Genomic DNA, 22,920 nt, shown 5'->3' with positions numbered 1-22,920 from the left:
GCCAGAAATCCTACATTACAGACACTGATGTAGTCAGATATTGGGCAGTACACACTCTGGAGAGGCTTGCAAAGTGAGCGGATGCTTACAGCAGCTAGATGAGGATACACACTTTAGCAATGTAGCAACGTCCTCTGACAGTGCTGACTCTGTGGGTACTTTAAAGACTCTTTTTTAAGTCGGGAATTGGGACATTTCCATAAATGTGAGGCAAAAGCTTATGTCACAGTACAGAAGAATGTTGTACAACACCACGTAATCTGTTATAAATGTCTCACTTCCGTCTGGGTCCAGGATTTTCACATGACCTGCAAATTTCATACCATGACTCATAACATGGGAATGCTCCAGAAGTCTATAAATAGTGAATATTGTGTCTTATTAAGGGGCCCATTGGGATCTTATAGTCTGAGGTGACCTTAAATCCAAATTTGCCGATGCTGTACTCTGACGTCATAAAAGTGTGGAATTGATTAAGCCTGACAAGGCTTTTAACTTCCTAATAGACCAACTGAGCTTGTATGTGTCTAATTTACATCAAGAAGAGCTAAGAACTTTTTTTAAATAGTGATTAACGGTTGTTGTTTTCTCCCTGTACCCCTAACATTTATTATCAACACTTGAAAGCTGGGATAAACTAATTTGGCAATAAAATAATTGACACTGTTACAGGCAAGTGAGCTCGACTTGCATATGTTTTAAATTGTCAAATTGTGTATAAAACTATATTACTTTACTGTAGACTGCTAATTATTGGATACCAAAGGATTTGTTAAGAACAAGTCATTGAGACAGAAATGAACCTGTATTATGTTATATGAACTTGCAAATATAATCTGCAAAATGCACTCATAGTAGGCTGATTGTTAAGCAGAGTGGACCGTTCATGAGTTTTATTGGATCACTGTTACTGATGCAGGCCTACTCATTTGTAAGCAACATTTTTATGATGAACTTTCAGTGTACAGAAATCACTCATATTTTATTAATATGAAAAACGGCTTTCAACATGAAACCTTAATTGACAAGATAATTTGCAGTCCTTATAACTGTGGATTAAGTAAAAATCTGTATGAAATGTGACCTGCTCTACTAGGCTAGTAGGCTAAACTGTAGGCTACAATAAGTAAATATAAGCTTTTTAGTTATTTTTATGTCTCTTCAAACTGTAAAAGAAATGCATCAAAGTGATTTTTTTCCTAACAATAAAAGTTTGTCAGATTTGTCTGGTAAAAGAGTAACTTAGCCTGTCAATCATTTACAGATAAAAAGGATAAAACAGAAAAAGTTTTAGCCTACATATTTTCTAAGCTTCAGGGATTTCTCTAAACCAAACGAATATTTATATTATAGCACTTGAAAACAATGGTTATAATATCTGCAGCATTTTCACAATATCTAATCAGTAATTTAAAAATAATGACTTTTTTTTTTTTTTTTACAATTCTTGTTCAGGCGCTAGTTGGCCACCACTGGTCGACGCGAACCATCAGGACCCTTCAGTACAACATGGCGGCCGTAAATAAGTCGGTGTTGTTCGTCTGCTTGGGTAAGAGACTTCATTTAACCCCGAAGAAGCTCATATGATACACATAGAATGTGACCGTAATAAAATGAATATTACAGTATACCAGTTATAGCATTTTAATAGTTTATTTTGGTGTTAAATCATTTTAAGAGCGCTAGCAAAATGTTACAGCTAGCTAAGTCACTCGGCTCAATGAATGAGCTCAGTGCGATGCTGTCAACTCTCATAAACTTTTCAACTTTAATTCACTGATGTGCGCAGTTATTGTCCAGCCGAGTGTGATGGGAAACATCATAGTTTTGTAGAAACGCTGAGTAACGGCACCCTGTTAAATAAAAGGGAGGAGTTTTAATGACAACACCCTGGAAGTCTGAACTCGCTGTCTTTTTTAATGTCAGGTCATAGTCCACCTGAAACCTCTTGCGAAGTAGCTAAATGGTCTGCACTTCCTGGAATGCTGTCAACGCTACAATGGTGGAGGAAGTATGCGGAACTCAACTGACCTAGATAAAAACTGCAACCAAGATTGAAGTAATCTACCACCTAAAACAGGGTTTGATTTGACAAGCAACGTGGATCAGTAAATAATCAGTCAGCTTGTGAGAAGCCAAAATATCAGAAGATCATGTGTTAGTTTTGTCAACAGGGAGAGAGAGTTATGAGTGAGATAAACATAAAACAATTAATATTAAAGGGACAGTAAAGTAAAAATCTGTGATACTTTTTCTGAAATGTATGTTGTCTTACGTTGTGTGTCATTATGTTGCCCACATGTGTTAATCATCATGATAATTTGTTATAAGTTTTGCCACATTGTATTCATCCTGGTCTGTCATTAAGAACAAGCGCATCGTTGAAAATATTTATTAAATTTAAAAAAAGTAATATTTAAATTCATAGAAGATATTCTTTATGTAACAGTGCACCTGCATTTGGACACTGAACATGCTGTAGTGTCTAGCTGTATGGTAGCAGTATGATGGTAAATCCCTTGAGTGTTTATTTTGTTATTATTATTATTATTATTATTATTATTATTATTGTTTTTAAAACATTACATTAATATTTCTCATTGTGTTTGTCATTTTGACAGGGAACATTTGCAGATCCCCCATCGCTGAAGCAGTCTTCAGGAAGATGGCAACAGAAGCTGGTGTTGAGGATAATGTAATTAATCATTGGCTTAATAATAGAATCAATGACATTTTTTACCTGATGGCAGAAAAAGAACATTTTTTACATTTACAAAGAACTTTTATTTTTTATTTTTTAAATCTCTCCCAGGCTAACGCAACACATTTTTCAAATTAGCAACAAGTATTGAGCACATGGAAACACTTAAAGGTCTGTTTGCGATGAAAGTTGTTTTTTGAGTCTCATTCCCAACTTGTCAAATAGTGACGCTTTGGGATTGTAGGACAGGTTGGCCAGCATCCCTGTGCATCATTATTTGACGAGTTGGGAAACCGAAAGCGTCAGCATTTGACGAGTTGGGAATAAGACTCTGAAATCAACTTTTCTTACAAACGGGACCTTTAAATTACCAAACCAGTTAATCAGTTTTGCATGTTTACAACATTTGTAAGCAATAATGCTTTTTCAAAACATGCTTCCACTGATTATGGTTATTATTATAAGTGGTTAATAAACGTTACCGGTGGCAGCTGCAGCCTCTTAAAGATAAGAAATGAGGAAAAGATGTGTTTCAGAAAATGTATCCTGGACTCCATCTATTGACTACTAATCCTGTCCTCCAGATTTAGACCTGTACATTCTGTACCACCTACCACATGCCTGAGTATGAATCATTTTTTGCTGTGTTATTGTTCTCTGTGCTCTGCTCTGCCTAGTGGAGGATAGACAGTGCTGCCACCTCCACCTATGAGATAGGAAACCATCCAGATGACCGTGGTCAGGCCTGCATGAAGAGGCATAGCGTGCCCATGAGACATGTGGCCAGGCAGGTACGACCACCGCCTCTTTACCTATCTTAGCTTAGTTAGAGCCCCCTTTCTGTTCTCTGTGTTTGCAGTGGGTCATAGACAGTGGTGCCACATCCGACTGGAATATAGGCAGCTTGCCGGACGCCCGCGGTCTGGCCTGCCTAAAGAAGCATGGCATTGAGACAAGCCACAGGGCCCGACAGGTACAACCATATGTCCCGTGGCTCCTCTCGCCTTGTTGATGTTTGTGTGTGTGAGTGTGATGTTGCCTAGTACACACCCAGGTGCTGTTGTTGCTCAGTCACTTGGCATTTGACTAGTTTACTACAGCTTTTTCCAATTTAATACCGCAGCTACAGGCTAAGTTCTTTGTGACTGCTCTGTGAAAAGAAGCACATGTTCAGCTGAACTGCAGCTGAACTGGATGTAGTGTCCAGCCAACGTTGATGATTCAGAGGAACTGCATATATCACAAGTGTGTGTAAAAATGATTTACTTTTAGTTTTACTTATCTTCTTTCGCAAATGGTCGAATAGAAAATTACTTTTAATTTTTCAATGTCAGATTTTTTCAGTTTCATTAAAGATCGTCTACACTCTGCTTGAATACACCCCCATCCCAAATTAAGAACATTAATTCAAACCGTGACTCTTGCTCTAAAACTCAGTAAGAAATCCTTTAGTAATGAACATTTTAGAATGGGACCACGATCAATTGATAGTGTAATAAAATGAGTGTATAATTTATTTGCGTTCATTTTTAAGCTATTGTTTTAACTGCTAGACAAAAGTTAGACAAAAACCTTTACAACATGGTCATTGATGGGCTACTTATTAACCAGTGTTTGACTCAGTGGTAGTATTGGTGGTCTACAGTGGTTCTCTCTTTTTTTGGCGTATGACCCCTTCAGTCGGAACTTTGTGTTGAGCTCTCCTTACAAGATGTATGTACAGCAGGGCTCTCAGAGTGTTAGGTTCAGTTTGGCCCACCAGGTGATTCTAGTGGGAAAAATAAAAACATCATAGTAATGCTCGTGCTTTTGTGATTTAAAATGCTCTTTAAATATTTAGAAATTCTTAATTCTAAATTATTTTTCATATTCAGAGCCTAGTAATATTTTGCACCTTAAAAATACAATAATGCAGTAGGTGTTTGCTTTTGGCCCGTGGCCCACTATTAAGTTACAGTTTTTGCCTTCCAATAGAAAAAGTTTGGGCCTCCCAAATATATGGTATCTGTGTGTGGTGGCCAGATCAACCAAATATTAAAATATTTTTTTCTTTTGAATTGACTTGAAAAGCCAAGAGAAAATAAACATAATTGTGTGTCGCATAAAAGTGTTTTTCTGCTTACTAACCTGTTAATTATCTGTAGATTTATCTTGTGGCCGCTTAGGAGGTCCTGACCCCAGGTTGGGAGCCACTGGTCTAATATGAAATAAATATTATTGAATATATCTTAACATTTTGTTGTGGAACAATTGCACCTACTTTAACATGTTTTATAGAACTTTTTGTCTCTTTTCACATGACTTGCACTTAAATTCAGAATTTTAAATTCACTGACAAATTACATTTATATAAGACATGGCTTCATAATGGCGTATATAGTGAAAGATGTGAACTCATACTAAAAGTAATGAGAACAATAAAAATGCTCTTTTTAACACAGTATTAATTTATTCTTCAGTGGGCAGCAGGTTTAAACTAAACCTCGGATACAGTGACCTCTTGTGACAGTTAACTGAACTCTACGGGACACGGCAGCTGGTTAAGTTTCCACTCGAGCAGTTAAAAATTAAATTTCAAGTGGTTTTCTACACATTTAACCAATTTTTGAACTTTTTTCCCAAGTGATGAAGTAATTTAAAAAAAAACAAACATGTTTTATCTTGAAAATATCTTTTCTGTGTGTTTAGGTCAAAGAACCTGTTGACCAGGCGTGTGTATATACTGTTGTACAACCTGATCTTACCCATGGTGTATGAAATATTGATCGAGCCAACATATCAATCATTGTGTCACCTCACAGCATGTGTTTCAAATTCTAAAACAGGCCTGAAATTACACCATGATGTTTGTCCATGTAGGGCCTTCAGGCTTTGTTGGCTTATACTCAATGCAACTCCTACTCCCCTGTGCCCTTAAAATACTCTTCTTATGTTTCCCTGAGAGAACTCCTGGTGTTTCACTCTGTGCTTGAGATCTGCCGTCTTGTTGGTTTGTCTCACTGCAAACCATTCAGTCGGACCCTCCTCTGATCTCCTCAAAGCAGGATGGGGAGGCTCAGCCAAATCCACACAATGAGCTTTGACAAGCTTTTGCTCTTTCCTCTTTTCCTTTATCACCCTTTTTATTTCCATCACTGGCTAATGCTCCCACCCTCTATTTTTTTCCTGTGAACTATGCTAAACTTCTGCCGCTGCCAGTATCCCAGCAGACAGGCCAAGTGGGAGATGCTTTGGAGCACATTGTATCACCACATAAACAAAAATGTTTGTTTAATAAAGAAAATATGCTAAATGGCCAGACCGACGTTTGATTTGAGAGAGCTCAAATTTTTATGACAACTTATCAATATGTTATCATAGAGTCAACATTTACATAAAGTAGTTGCCAATGTTTTAAAATAAGACACAATCCAGAGACAGCCCAGGGTTGCGCTGTGGGCTTTTGTTGAATTGGTTCTTTGGATGTAGATTGTATAGATTCTTATATAGGTTAGTGGTGTTGAGATACACCAATATTGACAATAATGATGATATTAAAAAATGAAATATTGGTGTCATATTAATAATACACATGTAATAATATTGTGTAAATAATCCAGTGCCCCTTTAAATCATCTAATTTCTTTCCGTTCTTGCTGTATCATTGTAGGTGACGCTCATGCACCTTAATTCTGGTTTCTACCGTTCTATGCTATAAAACAGCAAAGAAAAAAAGAAGATGACGCTGTAATTAGCTTGCTACCTACAACCTATGGCTGTTATTGCTGAGAAAAAATTGTGTCCGAGAAGATGGCGGACAAGAGCGAGACACTCTACCAGTAGTGCGGGTAAATCTTGCAATAATATCGTTCGTGTTAATTATTTCAGCCACAATAATCATGTAGTGAAAATAGGCCTGGACGGTAAAACGATAGTGATATGTATCATCAATAGACATGTCATTGATAGCAAAAAGAAAATAGTTTGATATTTTCACGTGTATGCATTACATTTAAACCAATGGAAAGCCTGTAAGAATACCCTGGCTTATAAACAGCCTATCATATCCCTTGATAATTGAGCGAGCTACAAGTGACACGCGAATAGCCAGTCATTTAACAGGTATGTCTTTCGGTTGCACCATCGCCACATAAGTGACAACAACAGAAGAGCGTGTCAGAGGTGTGACTTAGATCCCACTGCAGTGCAGACCAGCTCTGCTCTGTCTGTCTCCATCTTTTTTTTGCCTGGTCTTAAAAAATAATAGAAATAGATCAGGTAATTAAAAAGAATCAATAATTAAAGATATCGACCTATATGATCGTTACTGTCGTGGGAGACTTTTCGCCCAGGGCTAAGTGAAAATATGATATTGTAACAGCCTTAGTGTAAGAATATAGAAAAATGTCTAAAATGTAAATCAATGTATATATTTGGGAACACTGTGGTCCCCCTGTTTAGCAATTTTGAGTAGTATACAAACATTTATTTTATAGTTAATAACACACCATATGAAGTAGATGCAGACAATACATTTCAAATTGTTTACTATATGTTGTCAGATATGCACAATATAAAGAGATATAAACAGAAGTTTTAGAGTCTATCATGTTATTAAAGATGCTTTTAATTTAATTTATAATCTTACATTTGCCAGTGTGTATTTCGGCTGATATATTGATATTGGAATTCTTTTCTCTATTATATCGGTGACGACATTGGCCCCAAAAATGGAGTATCAGTCGAGCTCTATCACTGTTGTGCAGTATTTGTCAAAGATTATATTTTACAAATTTAATTACAACTTTGTTTGCTACAATCTGTTTACACACCAACCTTCACTTATGCCTAGACAAGTAGTTATTGTTGACAAATACATTACAGTGTGTTATAAACCAGTTATTAGATGTTTAAATATTGTGTAAAACGCTATTTAGGGGATTTAAAGTCAACAGATGCCAAATAGTTTTGTTTCTAAATATTTGATTACTTGTGGGGCTTTGGTGTTGTTCAGTGTAGATGTACTATAGTAAGAAATGCATTGGTGTTACTAATAACATTTATGATGGCACATGATCAGGAACCTAAAACTGATGCAACTAAATGGAATTCAGACATCTTAAATGTGTATTATTTATTTACATGTGTGCTTGTCCTACAGTGATATATCAAAACGTCTTCTGTGAAAAAAGGCCTGTTATTTATTATTTTCCACCCAATTTCCTGATATCTCTCCACGTCTTCTCAGGGATTTATCATCTTTTAAACTTGAACTATTTTATGTGTGTCTCCCTGCTCATTCCTCATTTACAGTAACAGCCCCCAGCTCACACTCAGCCAGATATTTCAGAAATCAAACCGACGTCTGCGTCAACCTCGTAGGAGGGCTCGTATGATGTTGTTTTTTTAACAGGGGATAACCACTGTTTCCGTTAAAGTGTGAGGGTGTAAGGGAGACAGGAGCAGAAAGGTCAACAGCCTCTTTGATTATCACCGCCACAGATTACCACTCTGTGTGAGAGAAAGGGTGTGAAAGTGTTAACATGGATAATAAAGTGGCTATAACCAGACACTGGGAATATAAACAGGGATTCAAAACATCCATGTATTCCCCTGCTGCTGCATGAATGTTGGCATCTGTCTCTATTATTGAATGTGTCTGTATGTCAACATCTCGAGCATAAAATATATGTAATGTTCTTTTGTTTCTCTCTTCTCTTCTTTATTTGTTTCCTGCTGCCCTCACCGCCTTCTTGGCATTCCTATAAATTTCCTCTCAAAGTCCTTAAAAACTTAAGGGTGCTGCCTGGATTTTATTGCTGCTTGTTCTATTAAATCATCACTAAGCGCAGTGAATACTTTGCACAACACCCCTCCACATGCTAACAGATGTGCAAATTATGCCATGTTTCCACTGCATGGTACGGCTCAGCTCTACTCGACTAGACACACTTTTGGTACCAGGTACTTTTCTTGATATCGTTTTCAACTGAGCTGATCATAGAAGTGACGGTGGGTGAAATTACATCATCTTCAGTGTGACACAAAAATAGAAACATGGGATGGCAGATATTGAAGAGATGGCTGTTTGTAAGAGCAATGCTTTGTTTCACTAAAGGCTGAATTCAGCAAGGCAAAAGAATGCTATAAAAACAAAAAAAAAGGAGTTTCAGGAAAGCAGAGATGATGAGACGATATTAGTTACTCCGTGTCATGTAAGTGACCATTCTAGTGACCAATGTCATACTGTACTGTACCATGCAGTGGGATCACAGATTTCTTTTGGCCCTGGTTGATTTGGGAACACCCGTGGTTACCGTGATCAGAGCAAATGCAGTTTATTACTACACCAAAAATTTCATGAGCAACTATTTTGTCAGAAATACAACAAAATGTTTGTTTGTCTCTTAACAGTGCACCGATATGCAAAGTATAGTAAAAATGGTAATTTTGCTGAGGCGTTGGAGGTGTGCACCCTGTTGTCTAATGGCTTATTGTGGCTCCGTGACAATATACTACACTTCCTGTGATTGCTTCACAATAAAAGCCACCCTATATTTGACTACTTAAACGTTTTTAATGTGAACCAGATGTCAGAAATGCTCATTGCATGTTTGCATCATCTGGAAGTTAAAGGTGCCCTGTGGACCTTTCTGTTGAACAAACAGAAGTTATGTTTGCATTGTTTCCTGTGTGTGTGCATGCAGGAATGGTGAACTCCGCCACTACCATTTAAACTTCAGTATAGCGGGATAACTAAAGAATGTAAATACTTGCTATTCCTGAGTTTTTTTAAATCGTCAGGGTTCTAATTTTAAATGCATGTCTCAATGACCCGACTGTCTTTATTGTTTTATTGGAAATGAATTATGTATTTGATTTTTACTGCATTGAATTAAACTCTCTCTTAAGGACCGCAGAGAGGCTCAGCAGACTGTACTGTGCTTCCTCACAGAGCCAACAGTAACATTTGTTTTCTCCTATATTTCTCCACACTTCCAGGTGACCAAAGAAGATTTCAAGAGCTTTGAGTACATTCTCTGCATGGACGAGAGCAATTTGAGGTACAGTTATTTCAGCTCACAGCGGAAATGTTTATTATTTCTCTGAGTGTGGATAACAGTTGGCTACAGAGTCGCAAAAAAAAAAAACACTGGTGTCGTGTTAAGTATCCTGTTTTAGTTATAAAAGGTTCCCTTGGATCAAAAACAATATTTGCCTTGAGAAAGGGGTTAAACTAGGTTGACCTGCTAACTGTTTCGATTGTGATTTGCTACTTCTTGACATGCACATGAAAATGGTGGTAACATTGAGCTATAACTAACGTGTAGGTGAAAGCCTCCCTTTTAATGAGCAATATCCTCTCTTAAGCTCTTTCCAAAGGTCAGGGGGAGGGATATTTTTTGATACTTTGAACGTTTAGGGATCATTTTGAGATCACATGCTTGTGGCAGATCTGATCTGTAAGCAGCTTACTGAGTTCTTTGGATGCCTCGTCTTTGCTCTTTGGGCAGTTTTTCTCTCCTTTTTCTCCCACATTATTTTTTTCCCCCATGCTAAGCTGACGAGACTGAGAAAATGAGACCCTGTCCTAGACAAAAGGGACTCAGTCTCAGTTTAGTTTACTTTAAACCAAACCTATCTCATTGTTTGCAACTTAAGAGTGTTACTTAATGGTTTGACCTCCTGCTTGAGTTTGAATTTTGTTACTTGAATGTGGGATTTACCTAAATAAGCTGAGGTGTTTTACTGATATCCTGAATCAAGCTTATACCATTGTTAGTGTTTTGACAGGAAGTTTATCACACAGATATCATTATAATGGGGTTGTTATATTCAGTCTATGTTTGGACATAGACTGACAGGACAGATGTTCCAACTCATATCTAAGCGGCAGGCAAAAAATACTGTATAACATTACATGTATTCAGTCCAAAAAGAGCTGATTGTTATTCTGTGTTAAACCTTTATGTGTTTTTCTTGTTATTCCTCCTGGAGTTACGTATTTTCTCTTGTCTTCACAGCGAGTTGAACAGGAAAGCGAAGAGTGTGAAAGACTACAAAGCAAAGATTGAGCTTCTCGGTTCATATGACCCTCAGAACCAGCTCATCATCAAAGACCCGTATTATGTAAGTATTCCAGTAAACTCTCGGGTTGAGTATTTTCAAGCATAACTAAGATGATTCATCAGTCAAATTTGCAATCGCTGTGGAAAACTACGACAAGCTCTGAGCTAGCGTTTCAGCAGACCGCAGCCGTGTCAAGCTGCACAGAGCAAATCAAGCCAGACAGGAAGTCAGACAGCGGAACAGCATAGTGCATTCGGTCGATTTTTAAAATAAAACACCCTGTGCAGACTGGGATCTACAGCAAAACAAAGTCAGACATATTAACAATATACTTAAAACTGACAAATAACGAAAGGACGAAATAAACACAATCTGAGCAACTCAACAGAATCGGGCAGGCATGACGCGCCGCTCTTGAAACGCTCCCAGTGGGATATGAAACCACTAGAGGACGGAACAAAACAGCGTCGCGCATGCCAGGTAACAGGCGTGCCCAGTGGAATCAAGGGGTAAAACAACAGTGTGTGGATCAGTGGATGTCCTGTCAGTTTTACTCTGTTACTACCTCTACTGCTGGCTTTTTTTTTCTCTGTATGAAGTTTAATTTTAAAGCCCCTAAAAACTTGCGATAATCAATCAATGGCAATTAAAGACCTCCTTTGATATTCAAGAGATTAACATAAAAAGTTATTCTGCTTCTTCAGGACTGTGTGGCTTTGGTTTTTATCAGATTGACAGTGGTCTGGCAACACAACCAGACTACTCCCCAACGGTCATTATCAATTCTGATTGATGCACTGACATCACTGTTTTATAACAGAGCTTAGATAATAGGTTTTTCGGGGGCCTTAAAGCAAGACTTGAAACTATTAGATAGTGCATGGTGAATGTAAACTGTCCAATGTGTCTGGAAATAACACAAAACTGTCATGTCCTTTTCTTGCAATGGCTGTGCACCTGTTCAGAACAACACGTCATTAGAAGGATTTCCCAGAGAACAAAAAGAGCAGGAAATGTTGCTCAACAGAATCACTTGAAGTTTGTTTAAAGACCGGCCATGTCTGTCTTTGCTACATGTGTTAGTTCTGGAGAGTGTTTACCCTCCAGAGGGAACGATTGGATCATATCCAGGCACATTTCATGAAATAAACAGCAACAAAACCAAACACTCATTTCCTTGCTCTCTCAATTTGAATAAATACCTAAATTGTTACCAACCCCTCAAGCCCAGTGCAACCACAATACATTACTTTAACAGAAGTGTTGATTACTTGGACATCACTATCAACGTCTTTTTTGTTTGCTCATTGCCTTTTCACTCTCCATGGCTCGCTCGTTCATTTTGTTCCTGACGTGCTATCCTGCCAAATTGGACTTTGCTTCTTTGCCTGTTCTTCATCCTCTCGAGGGTTATGAGTGAGAAAGACAAGAGTTGGAAAAGCGAAGGGGATAAATGTTGTGGAAGGTTTATTATTAATGATTATTTGTTGATCTACATTTAAAAATAAGAATCCACTGTGTGGTCCTGACGGATGTAGCTCTGTCGGCCTAATCATAATGTATTCGTGGCCATCGGCTGTGCTGTATTAGATTTTGTGGGACCAGGGTCCCAAGCTAAAAGAGTCATCAAATTATAAGTGATATGGCTGGAAGAGGAGGTCGTGGTTGACCACAGTTTATGTGGCTGCAGTCAGTTACATGAGTTTGTATCCGGTTTTGGCTTTGAGCGCCGCTTTACTTTTTGTGGCGGTCGGTGCGAGTATGTGTTTTTGTAGCTCCTTTGGCCAAAAGACGGAGTGAATGAATGCTCTTTACAGCCAGTGTGGTTTGGACACTTGACAATATTAGATTGCGCTCCCTCGTGAGAAACCACATGGAATGACAATAAAGAGAGCCAATAGGAACCAGTGCGTGAACAGATAGAGACATAAGTTTCTTGTTCGTTTAGTGTGATTGTAATGGCACCTTTCTTACCCTGGGCTTTTTGTGTGTTAATACGAGACAAAATTGACAGTTCATGCATAATTTACCATTAAACACTGTTAGTTTTAAAGGCCCTGTGAACTTACTGGCACTTTCTTAACTGCTGACAGGCCCACACGCAATCTGCACCCACAGAATTCAGACACCACCTCTGCAGATTTTCCGCAGATTTTCAACAATAAGAGATGCTTCTTGTAAGAATATTAACACATCATCACCCCCTTGTGTATATGTGTGATATCCATGTGTTGTTTTCAGTTGTAACTTTCGACTCTGTTAGTGTGACAGTGTGTCAAAAGTTAGATTTACTATGAGAAATGTGTTAACGAGAGTGTTGTACTGTAAAGTCTGTCAGAACTCGGTGCTGAAGTCTTTCATGTCTGAGATGAAAAAGTTCTACTGAAATCTACTAAATATTCATTTCAGCCTGCTTGAGGTAATTTAAGGTTGTTTTAATGTATTATGTTTTGCTCACAAACAGTCTTTTTTTATTTTCAACTCAACTTTATTTGTCCCCAAAGGGCAATTCGTTTTGCAGCTTGACTTAAAAAACAGACACATAAATAAAAAATAAAAAATACAAAACAGAATTCAAATAGCCTTCGGAGAAGGGGTGGGGTAGCACTTAATATTTAGGCCTCAAACAACCGTGATCCTCAAATGACCATCCCATCGTTAAATTAATATTGTTTATCGCATTAAAAGAAAAGGAGAATAATCTGTCAAATTCTGCAAAAGATGTAATAAGTCAATAAACCTGCAGGCTCCCTTTGGGCCTGCACTTTGTGTTGCAAGAGGCTAAACTAAGATATTGAAAATGATAAATATTATACATGCTAAACATCAGCATTTCAACGTTGTCGTTGCGAGCACATTAGCATGCTAGTGTTAGCATTTATCTCAAAGTACTGTAGTTGTGTTTAGAACGCAAACAATTTGACATCTTCTTTGATAATTGATTAATTAATGATAATGAATATTTTAACGGCCTTAACAGAAAAATAATCAGGAACATAATCCATAATGGAAATACCCTACTACTCAGGATAATATAAAAAACATTTTGTTTCAGTGAAAGGCCTCTTCTCTGGGTGGTTATTGACCTGCAACTGCTGTTTTTTCAATTTTCGCTGTGCCTGAGTTCACTTGTTAACACACATGGGACAGATATAAATATCCCTTCATGTCAAGAGTAATCACGAATATGTGGAGTTTGCAGTGGTTTGAAAGGATTTCCCATGATAATAATAATCCATCAAGGCTTGAGCACCGTCACAACCAGACTTTAAAAGGTACTCTGGCAGTATAATCCTTCCTTTGGAAAAAATACGTTACAAAATGTACTTTTCCTTCACGATAACTCAGCTATTTGTACTTAGATCAGGGAGTTGAAACTTTTATCATGGTTTTCAGCCCTTCATCACAGAATTGGCCCTACATATCTACAGCTGTGTTGGATATTAGTTTATTTAAATTCTAGTTCAAACAGATGTATGTACTGATTCAGCTCTCAACAAGTGGCTGAAACATATTTTAATTTTTGTCTTTTTTGTTTTGTTTTGTCTCTTAGGGGAGTGCTGAAGACTTTGAGAAAGTGTACGAACAGTGTGCACGCTGCTGCAAAGTTTTTCTGGAGAGGAACTCCTAACAACATCCAACCTTCTTTGCTTAAAGGAGGAGGAAAGAAAAATCAACCCAACATGCTTCAGCTGTATAACACAAGCTCTCGTCAGTTTAACCCTCTTGAGAATGTCGCTGACAGAACTAGAACACTTTGTTTCAGTGTTGTAAATGTTTTACAAACCTCACAATGTGTACATTTAGAAAGAAGCTGTGTAGACAAGTTTGTCAACTCTAAATTCAGGGGATTTAATAAAATGGTTAAATGAATATGACTTCTGGAGATTTATTTTTACTTACAAAGCATTCATCTTTACATTTGAATACGCTGAAGGACTTAAATGAACGAAAGTATCCCTCAGACATTAATGCATGACTGGACATCACTGAGGTTTAAAGGTCAAAGGTCGACACTGGGGTCAAAGTTAATGCTAGCCTAAATGCTAATCTCCCGGGTTATTTCCTTGGTGGTAAGGTTATTTACTTGATGCTGCTTTTGGTTGTTTTTGGGCATACAGCTCCTTTTATCTTGATATTCTCCCAAATAGTCAATATCAAGTATGATTGGTATTTAAAAACAGAAATAAGAAAACAAGATCTGTTCTATCTCAACTCCCTTGAATGTTCCTCCTCTTTGAAGCAACTAAAGTTATTTTGCTGTGTGCCAATCACCACTTACTCCTTAAATAATGGTAATCCCATAAGGGAGGACTCATCAGCGCCAATACAAATGACCATTCCATGTGATTAACTGCCTCATGGTAGAGTTGATGTTGAGAAAGAGCGGTAAATCATTGAACGAGTCTGGAGCTAAAGGTTAGATGAACCCACCTAGTGACTGGTTGTTGGAGAATTTTGTTTGCGTTTCCTTGTATGTGCATCTGTTAAAGCAGTAGGGGCTTAAATGTGAAGGAAGTTAAAACAAAACTTAATTGAGAAAGCTTTAAAAAAATAGGAGATGTATCTATTTTCTGAACTGAAAGTTGGAGAATGCTTTGTACTCTTTTGGACATGATGCTTTTCAATCTGTGCTTTAAAGAGGTCATATTATGCTTTTTTGGTTTGCGCCTTTCCTTTATCGTGTTTTGTAGCATTTTTGTGCATACAAGAGGTCCAAGGCAAAGGGAGCTACTCTCTCCCACAGTAAAACACTGCTCCTGGACTACCTGGTTTGGAGTCGAGCCTTTACTTCCGTAACTTATGTGCATCACTATGTAACAGGCGTTACACAATACATTATTTTTATATATTTATTATAAAATATATACACTCCAGTCAGTCAGCAGACATACAGTTGCTACTTCTGCAGTTGTTATTTTAGATCACACTACCTTGCTCAGCATGACCTGCCCTACTCTGTCTCTGATTGGCTACATCCTGCCTGTTAAGTAATGTGCATGTGCAAAGCTCATGAAAGATTGAACAGAGGCGTGATGTCTCACTCTGTAGCTAAAAACTGTAGTTCAGGACACAGTGTGAAAAGGAGTGCTGCAGCACCATATGAGAAAAATAATGTTTGTTTTTTTTAAAGTATGTAAACCTATTCTACTAGTACCCCCAAATTAAAAGTACAAAACTGAAAATTAGCATAATATGACCTCTTTAAGAAATAAAGGAAGTTTGTTCTGTAATGCAAGTGACCACAAGCACTGCTGGGAGTAAATATAAAGCTCCTATTTGTAAGATAGGCCAGTTTTTCAGTCACTCACTCATTCCCAACTAGGTAAATACTGACGCTTTGGGTTTCCCAACCAGTATTTGACGAAATATTACACAAATATATTACAAGTTGGTGCTTTAGATACCAAAAAACCTGCGAAAACACACTCTGCCACAAGAAGATGATGGTAACACTGTTCAGGATACTTTGACATTTTGGGAAATGTGCTAATTAGTTATAGCTTAAAGAACTGTAGTTGTGTTTAGAACCCAAACAATTTGATAATTTATCTGTAACTTCTTTGATAATTGATTAATCTTTTGGGTAATATTTAAGTAAAATTGCCCCGAAATCAATCAGTGATGTGAGGATTTGCTGCGTTTCTGTGTCAGTGAATATCTTTGATTTGTTTGACAAAACAAGGGATTTGAATTTGTCACGTTCGAAAAATAATCAGGAGATGAATCAATAATGGAGATAAATTACTAGACAGGCGCATGTAAAACTCGAGCTTCATTTGATTTCAACTTTGAATAGCAACATTTGTTTTATTGAAGGGCCCCCCCTCTTAGTGATTGCTGTTTTCTTAATATTCAAGGACACATGGGACAGATATAAATATCTCGTCATGTCAAAGCAATCAAGACAATGATAAGTTTGCTGTGGTTAGAAAGGATTTCCTATAATAATAATAATAATAATAATAATCCATCAAAGCATTAGCACTGTCACAACCACAATTTATAAGGTTCTCTGGCTACTTTTGGCAGTATAATCCTCCCTTTGGTAATAATATGTTAAAACATTTTAATGTGGGCTCAAGCTCATACTCAAGTGATTTGTTGACGCCATTAGACAGTCTGGGATCTGTTTTCCTTCACAACAACTCAGTAATTTGGTACTTGAACGAAGAAACTCACATTTCATCAAGTTTTTTTTGCACTTTATCACAGAATTAGAACTATATATCTACAAAAAAAATAAAAATATCTATAACTATGTTAAAAATTGGAGCTTTAAATACCAAAAAAAATGCAAAAACACACACACACTGTTCAGGATACTTTGGCATTCTGGGAAATATGCTAATTAGTCATTGCTATGCTAATTGGAGTTTGATGAAAAAATTGATACCCAGTGATTGAATGTAACTATCGCCTGATAGTATACAGTATATACATACATTTAAGTATATGTATAATTTACTTTGGCTTGTATTTTTGATACGTAAGTACATTTATTACCAGGAAATAACTTTTAAATATCAGATACTTTAAGACTTTTTTTCTCAAGTACTATTCATAAAGGTGACTTTCATTTTTACCAAGTAACATTTTATCACGATGTCTTTACTTTTACTTAAGTATGTCTTATGGGTACTTTTTACAACACTGTTGACACCTCACTCGTGTGTCTGAAGGTAAAGAAATCCACTTTCCATCACCTCTAAATCAAATGGGACCAGTAACTTCCTGGAGCCAAGGAATTTTCTCGAACATAACCTCTTGTTAAACCTCTTTTTTTTATTGTTTGTTTGTATCAAACAAAAGAGAAGTAACATGTAAAATAGTGGGCTTTGGAGGATTAGGACAGAGCCAGACTTGTGGTTTCCCCCTTTTTCCAGTCTTTGTGCTGAGCTAAGCTAACAGGCTGTTTGCTTTAGCCTCTTAGGCATCATTCTTCCCATCTCTTTCTCAAAGTGTTTAGTTTTTCCTCCAAACAGTGCAAATGTTTTCCTGTTATCCAACCCAAACAGATTATGGTTTGAATCAATAACCACTTCCTCAAAACATATTCATTATGCAACAGTTGAATCTACATTTGTCATGATCTGGTATCAATCAGAGAGATATCTGTCTATGAGACTTTTGTCTCCCCTCAAATACAATGAAGGTGAACAGGATTTCATCAGCTTTAAAGGTCCAATTTGTAAGAGAGCTGATTTTTGAGTGTCATTTCCAACGCTTTGAGTTTATCAACTCGTCAAATAACGACGCTTTGTAATCGTAGGTCGGGTCGTCTGACATCCCAAAGCGTCAGTATTTAACAAGTTGAGAATTCTTACAAATTGGACCTTTAATGAATGACATGTACATGTAATGACATTCACAAAGTGTCTGACCGAGGTTTAAAAATTGTCCTGGTTCCCTAGTGTTTCGGGACACTGACCGTGCTCTCCCTCGGGACTCTTGTTGCGTGTAATCCCTTTTCTTTCTCATTTCCTGTCATCTGCTGTTCCTATCACATTAAAGGCAAACATATACTCCCTAATAAGGGAGAGGTATTACACGGTCAGCTACTCAGATTACAAAAAACATCTTCTCACTTAACCCAAGTGTCCTCATGATTCAGTGTCATCATTACACTGGATAATCCACAGAATAAGCTGTCAGTGTGATGTCTGTGGATGAAGACATTATTTTTGAAATGTCACTTTTCTTTTTTGAGGAATTTTGGGGGGCCAGTTCTGATTATATGACAGTGGAGAATAGCGAGGGAGTGACGTGCGATAAGAGAGAGAACATCAAATGGATGGAGCCTTCGTTTCGGTTTGAGACACACATATCAAAATGCTGATGCACATTGTGGAAGGTTTTCACATAGCGATGGTTGCGCCATAATAGCCTCTATTTCAAAACGAAAACACTAGGCTCTCTCTTGAATTTGACCTTTTATAAAATGTCTCTAACAGCAGTGGGAAGTTCTCCAGATCTGTAGTCCCAGGACTCAGTTCAGTCATGTGGTCATTAAGGGAGCATTCCACATTTCAAGGCGGGAATGTAAGAGAAAATACTTAAGACAAAAAAACCCATTCATATTTGTACCAATCTTATAATTTATTTAAATATATTTCATTTATATAATATATATGTATATATATTTATATATATATATATTTAACAGCCATTTGATAAATGCCAGTCACTTTAATTTATGGTAGGTAGGTGGATTCCTCTTATACTTTGCTTTACAGACTGTACATATTTCTCTTGTTTTATGTGGTCATGGCCTCGAGTATGCACAGTGGAACCTTGTGACAACAAATATATAAATATAGACTGTACCACGCTCCACCAACATCCACAGGAGGGCTGCGACTAACAACCGCCACTTCTTTTTTGAACATGTCTCGCAATGACGCAGAGAAATGTTCATGCAATTAATAATTTAATCACAGTTCTTTCTCAGTGTGAGCACCAGTGGGTGAAAGTATGCCGTGACTGCCAGCCAGGGGTCTGTGGGAGAGATTTGTCTGCGGTAGAGAAAGGATGGGCTCATCCCAGAACCCTCGTACAGAGCAAACCAATCGCAGAAAGCAAGTCATGCTAAAAACAGTACATTTGGATTTTGCTCTTCTCTTAAAGGAATGAGTAAAATTAAAATATGCAATCCCTTTTTTTTTTTGTTTTAGCGACATCTTTTTGGATGGCAGCAGGGAAAAAAAGGCCCCGTGTTTTTGTTTCTCTAGGTCACTTGTCTCTTTCTCCTTCTCCTTCTTCAGTGTCACCATCCTTATCTTGGTCGTGTTTTTGTTGCTCCCTCGTGGTGACAGCCAACCATCGAGGCCGAGCCAGAGCGGTGAGTGGCAGTAATCCACGCCTCAGCAGAACAGACCTCACTGAAGGGCAGAACTGTGCCTAATATCAGTCGGGGCTGGTCAGAGTATTTTAGGCTTCCCTCTTACTGTCCAAGGCACTATTTCCCAAGTTTTTTTTTCTTCCAGAGAACTTATGTTTGGCTTCAACCTGCAAGCAAGAGGAAGTAAAAGTCAGCGCGGTTTCCAACTTGGCAGCAGGTGATAAATTCTTTGCTTTTCCAAAACAGAATCACAACAATAAATCAATACACTTTATTTGCCAAAGATGTGCTGCTCGCTGTGCCGCTGCCGGCCTACATGTATCACCAAAGCACGCATAGCACCACTGTGAACAATTTACAGGAAAACATTACTCATCGCACTGGGAACTTAGCAGTACCCCAATACACAACACTGAAATTAAATTACAGATGCAGAGTGTTAGATTACTGAGCATGTTATTATTTTTGTCCCATGCTGGTCAAACAAATCGTGTTCTGTTGGGCAGTTTTTAATCATTTTTAATGTGATAATGAAACATCTTGTAACTATAACAATATTTCCCTCTGAGATAAAAAGAATGAATGATTAAACGGAAACACTCTCTCAGTAAAGTACAATATTTGAGATTCTGAGCGGTGGAAAGTAACTAAGCATGTTTACTCGAGTAGGAATTTGAGATGCTATCCAAACATTTACACTCACTGTCTGACCTGTGTTAAAACAATGCCCTTTATCCTTTCTCCACTTTATTAGTTTTCACAATTGAAAAAAAGACTTGTTATACATTCAAAAGTGCATGGGGGAAAAAAAAAACGCACTTTATTAATCATAGAAGTACCCCCTGCTTCAACAGCAGTCAAAACCTACTAATGAGATAAGACATAACTAAAGACTGTGCCAATTAGCCTACGGACAAAACGGGCCGGAATGAAGTCGTTAAAGGTCCGCATTTGGCCCACGGACCACCGCCTGAACAAGATTTTAGATCAGAGCTGATAAATCTAATGCATGATTATAAACAACCTAACTTTATATAAAGTTGTTTACATGAGCGCTTCACCTCCACCAGCTACAGCAGTATGTGCTACTTGCACATTAGAGTTAGGGTTAGGCTAACCCCTAACCCTAACCCCCTAACCCTAACCCATCGTAAATTAATCCAATTATAACAATTAATTACTTTAAAAATAATTTACAGTAATATTTATGTTCCTTTACTTCCTCTGTCCCACACCTTTGGAAACATAGTGTCACATGTCTGGCCTGCCTGGATTCTAGTCTTTATATCTCCAGCACTTGAACAATATAAGACCCGTGCACTCATCCTCTCTTCACAGCTCAACACTTGTGTTTGAATGAGAGGTGAATACATTACCGTACCTTGTGTGTGCTACCCCACCGTGCACTGCGGGCTGCCGGCTAGTCGCGTGAGAAGCCTCGCACATCTTTTGTAGTCTGAGAGAGAAAAAGGGTGAAACGAGAGATTTGCCTGTGAGTGGATGCCTTTCGCACACTGGACTGACAAAGAGGGTTCGTTCCTCGTGGTGTGAATGCAGCTTACATGCAGGTATCGTGCAGTCTCTGGTGTGGTGGTAGAGCCTGTACACGTGCTTCCTGCACTTGGGACTGAAGTAAAGTGGACCTGAGAGAGAAAAACTTTGTTAGCAGCCTGTTACGGCACCACAGCTGTTTTTAAAGCCATATTATGTAAGACTGTGTTAACTTTTTCTGCTGTTTTTGATGACGTTCCGTCTTTCCTCTGATTTTCTTAACTCAAGCACAGAAGTGGCACAGAAGCTTGCAATGAGGCCTCACCTGTTAGATATTTTAGGAACTTCTCCTTCTTTCTGACACCTGCGGGGGGTACGACTGTGGAGAGAGAGAGGACGGGAAAAGGAGTGTCAGGTTTGGCCTCTGCACAGTAGCTGCCTTTAAATAGCACAGACATTTGCATTTTAATTAGGGTCGAGATATCATCATACACTTTCTCAGGGGGGGGCATCACATGACTTAGAGCAGGGATAGGTTTGGAATTTAAAACGTATATATCCAGCGAGGGTCAAACAAAAGCAAAAAAAATAGATTCTTAGGAAATCATTAAAGGATTGGTACACCCAAATAATGAAAGTAAAACATACTTTCTCACGTACTTCCTGCTCCCATGCAGGTACTTTTGGTTTAACTTTTCCAAGGTTTTGAAGTATCTGCCTCTGATTTTCAAACGCTGCACAGCTACCTGTCACTAAAGTGGAGTTTGCTCATGATTTAGGTCATTTGGGTGCAACAACCCTTTAACTTTTTTTTTTTTTAAAAATCTCTGATTCCAGCTTGTTAAATGTGGCAGAAGTTTGGTTTATTTACTTCTCTATTAAACTAAACTGAATATCTCTAGGTTGTGGACAAAACAAGGCATTAGAGGAGGTCATTGGGAGACACTAAACCAAACAACTGATCGATTAATCGAGAAAATACTCCAATATAATCGTACAATGACTCTGCAATATGAATATGAAACATCCCTCATCATATGCTACAGCATCCTCTGTAGATCCAACATAAGGGTCACGCCCAGACTACAAGCCGCCACTCACCGACAGTCTTCTCCTCTCTTTCTGTTTTCAAGTTGCGTAAATCCCTCGTCTCCACCGGAGAGCTTATCGCCCGCTGCACTGACGGAGGCTCCGTCCTCGCCGTGCTGTGCCGACCCCGGCTCTCCTCCACCAGCTTCATGATCTCTACTATCCGCCTGAAGTCCCGGTGCGCGTCCCTGCTGGTTGCAGCTGCCGGCGTCGCCGTCGAGGGCGCGCTCTCGCCGCAGTGTCCGGTCAGCGCGCACATCAGTAGCACCAGTCCCATGTTGAAGTGCTTCCGCAGTCCGCTCATAGCTCCCGTGGAGTGAGAAGAGAGAGAGGGAGAGAAAAAAGGCAACTCCTTCTCCAGTTCAGCTCAAGTTTAACCGGACACCTGCGAGAAAGATCAAGGATGGATGTCAGAACAGAGATACTAATAAATGACACGTTAAAGCACATGAGGAGGAGGAAGTGTTTGAGCTGCTATTTTGGCACACAAAGATATCCAAATGTATTTCTTAAGGGTTTCCTTTTATCTTTAATTTAAAAAAAAGTTAATTTGGACTTAATTTGACAAGAAAATCCAACAATTTGAAGTTATTCATTCTGCTGTTTAAACTTCCCTCACCAAGTTCAGGTCTTAAACAAACTTTTTCATTTTGTAGTAGAGAGAATGGGTTCACAAGCCATTAACGTGGCGCCATTTTGGCATAAATCAATATAAGTGCGCTACAGGTGTACTCTCTCTCTCTCTCTC

The 22,920-nt window shown here is 38.2% G+C and overlaps 2 protein-coding genes across 3 annotated transcripts; one reads left to right on the top strand and one right to left on the bottom strand.

Annotated features, from left to right (window-relative positions):
• The first annotated feature begins 1,455 nt into the window (after positions 1 to 1,455).
• On the top strand, positions 1,456 to 14,623 carry acp1 (acid phosphatase 1). 2 transcript variants are annotated; one of them, XM_073492500.1, is made up of 6 exons: positions 1,456 to 1,549; positions 2,622 to 2,695; positions 3,561 to 3,674; positions 9,683 to 9,744; positions 10,705 to 10,810; positions 14,304 to 14,623. In XM_073492500.1, exons 1-6 carry the CDS (start codon positions 1,510 to 1,512, stop codon positions 14,379 to 14,381), a joined length of 474 nt encoding a protein of 157 aa, XP_073348601.1. In that variant the 5' UTR covers positions 1,456 to 1,509; the 3' UTR covers positions 14,382 to 14,623. The 2 variants fall into 2 exon arrangements, with proteins under 2 accessions (XP_073348601.1, XP_073348600.1); XM_073492499.1 differs by lacking the exon at positions 3,561 to 3,674 and adding an exon at positions 3,379 to 3,492.
• A 5,083-nt stretch (positions 14,624 to 19,706) lies between these two features.
• Positions 19,707 to 22,476, bottom strand: alkal2a (ALK and LTK ligand 2a). The gene is made up of 5 exons (XM_073492343.1): positions 22,185 to 22,476; positions 21,409 to 21,462; positions 21,155 to 21,235; positions 20,974 to 21,048; positions 19,707 to 19,759 (listed from the first exon to the last, which is right to left on the bottom strand). Exons 1-4 carry the CDS (start codon positions 22,474 to 22,476, stop codon positions 20,984 to 20,986), a joined length of 492 nt encoding a protein of 163 aa, XP_073348444.1. The 3' UTR covers positions 19,707 to 19,759; positions 20,974 to 20,983.
• Positions 22,477 to 22,920: the final 444 nt, after the last annotated feature.

The sequence above is a fragment of the Pagrus major genome, chromosome 22 (assembly GCF_040436345.1).
Source record: "Pagrus major chromosome 22, Pma_NU_1.0".
In the NCBI taxonomy this organism is placed as follows: domain Eukaryota; kingdom Metazoa; phylum Chordata; class Actinopteri; order Spariformes; family Sparidae; genus Pagrus; species Pagrus major.
Note: the sequence above shows the minus strand (reverse complement) of the source record. Positions and strands in the feature narration are given on the sequence as shown.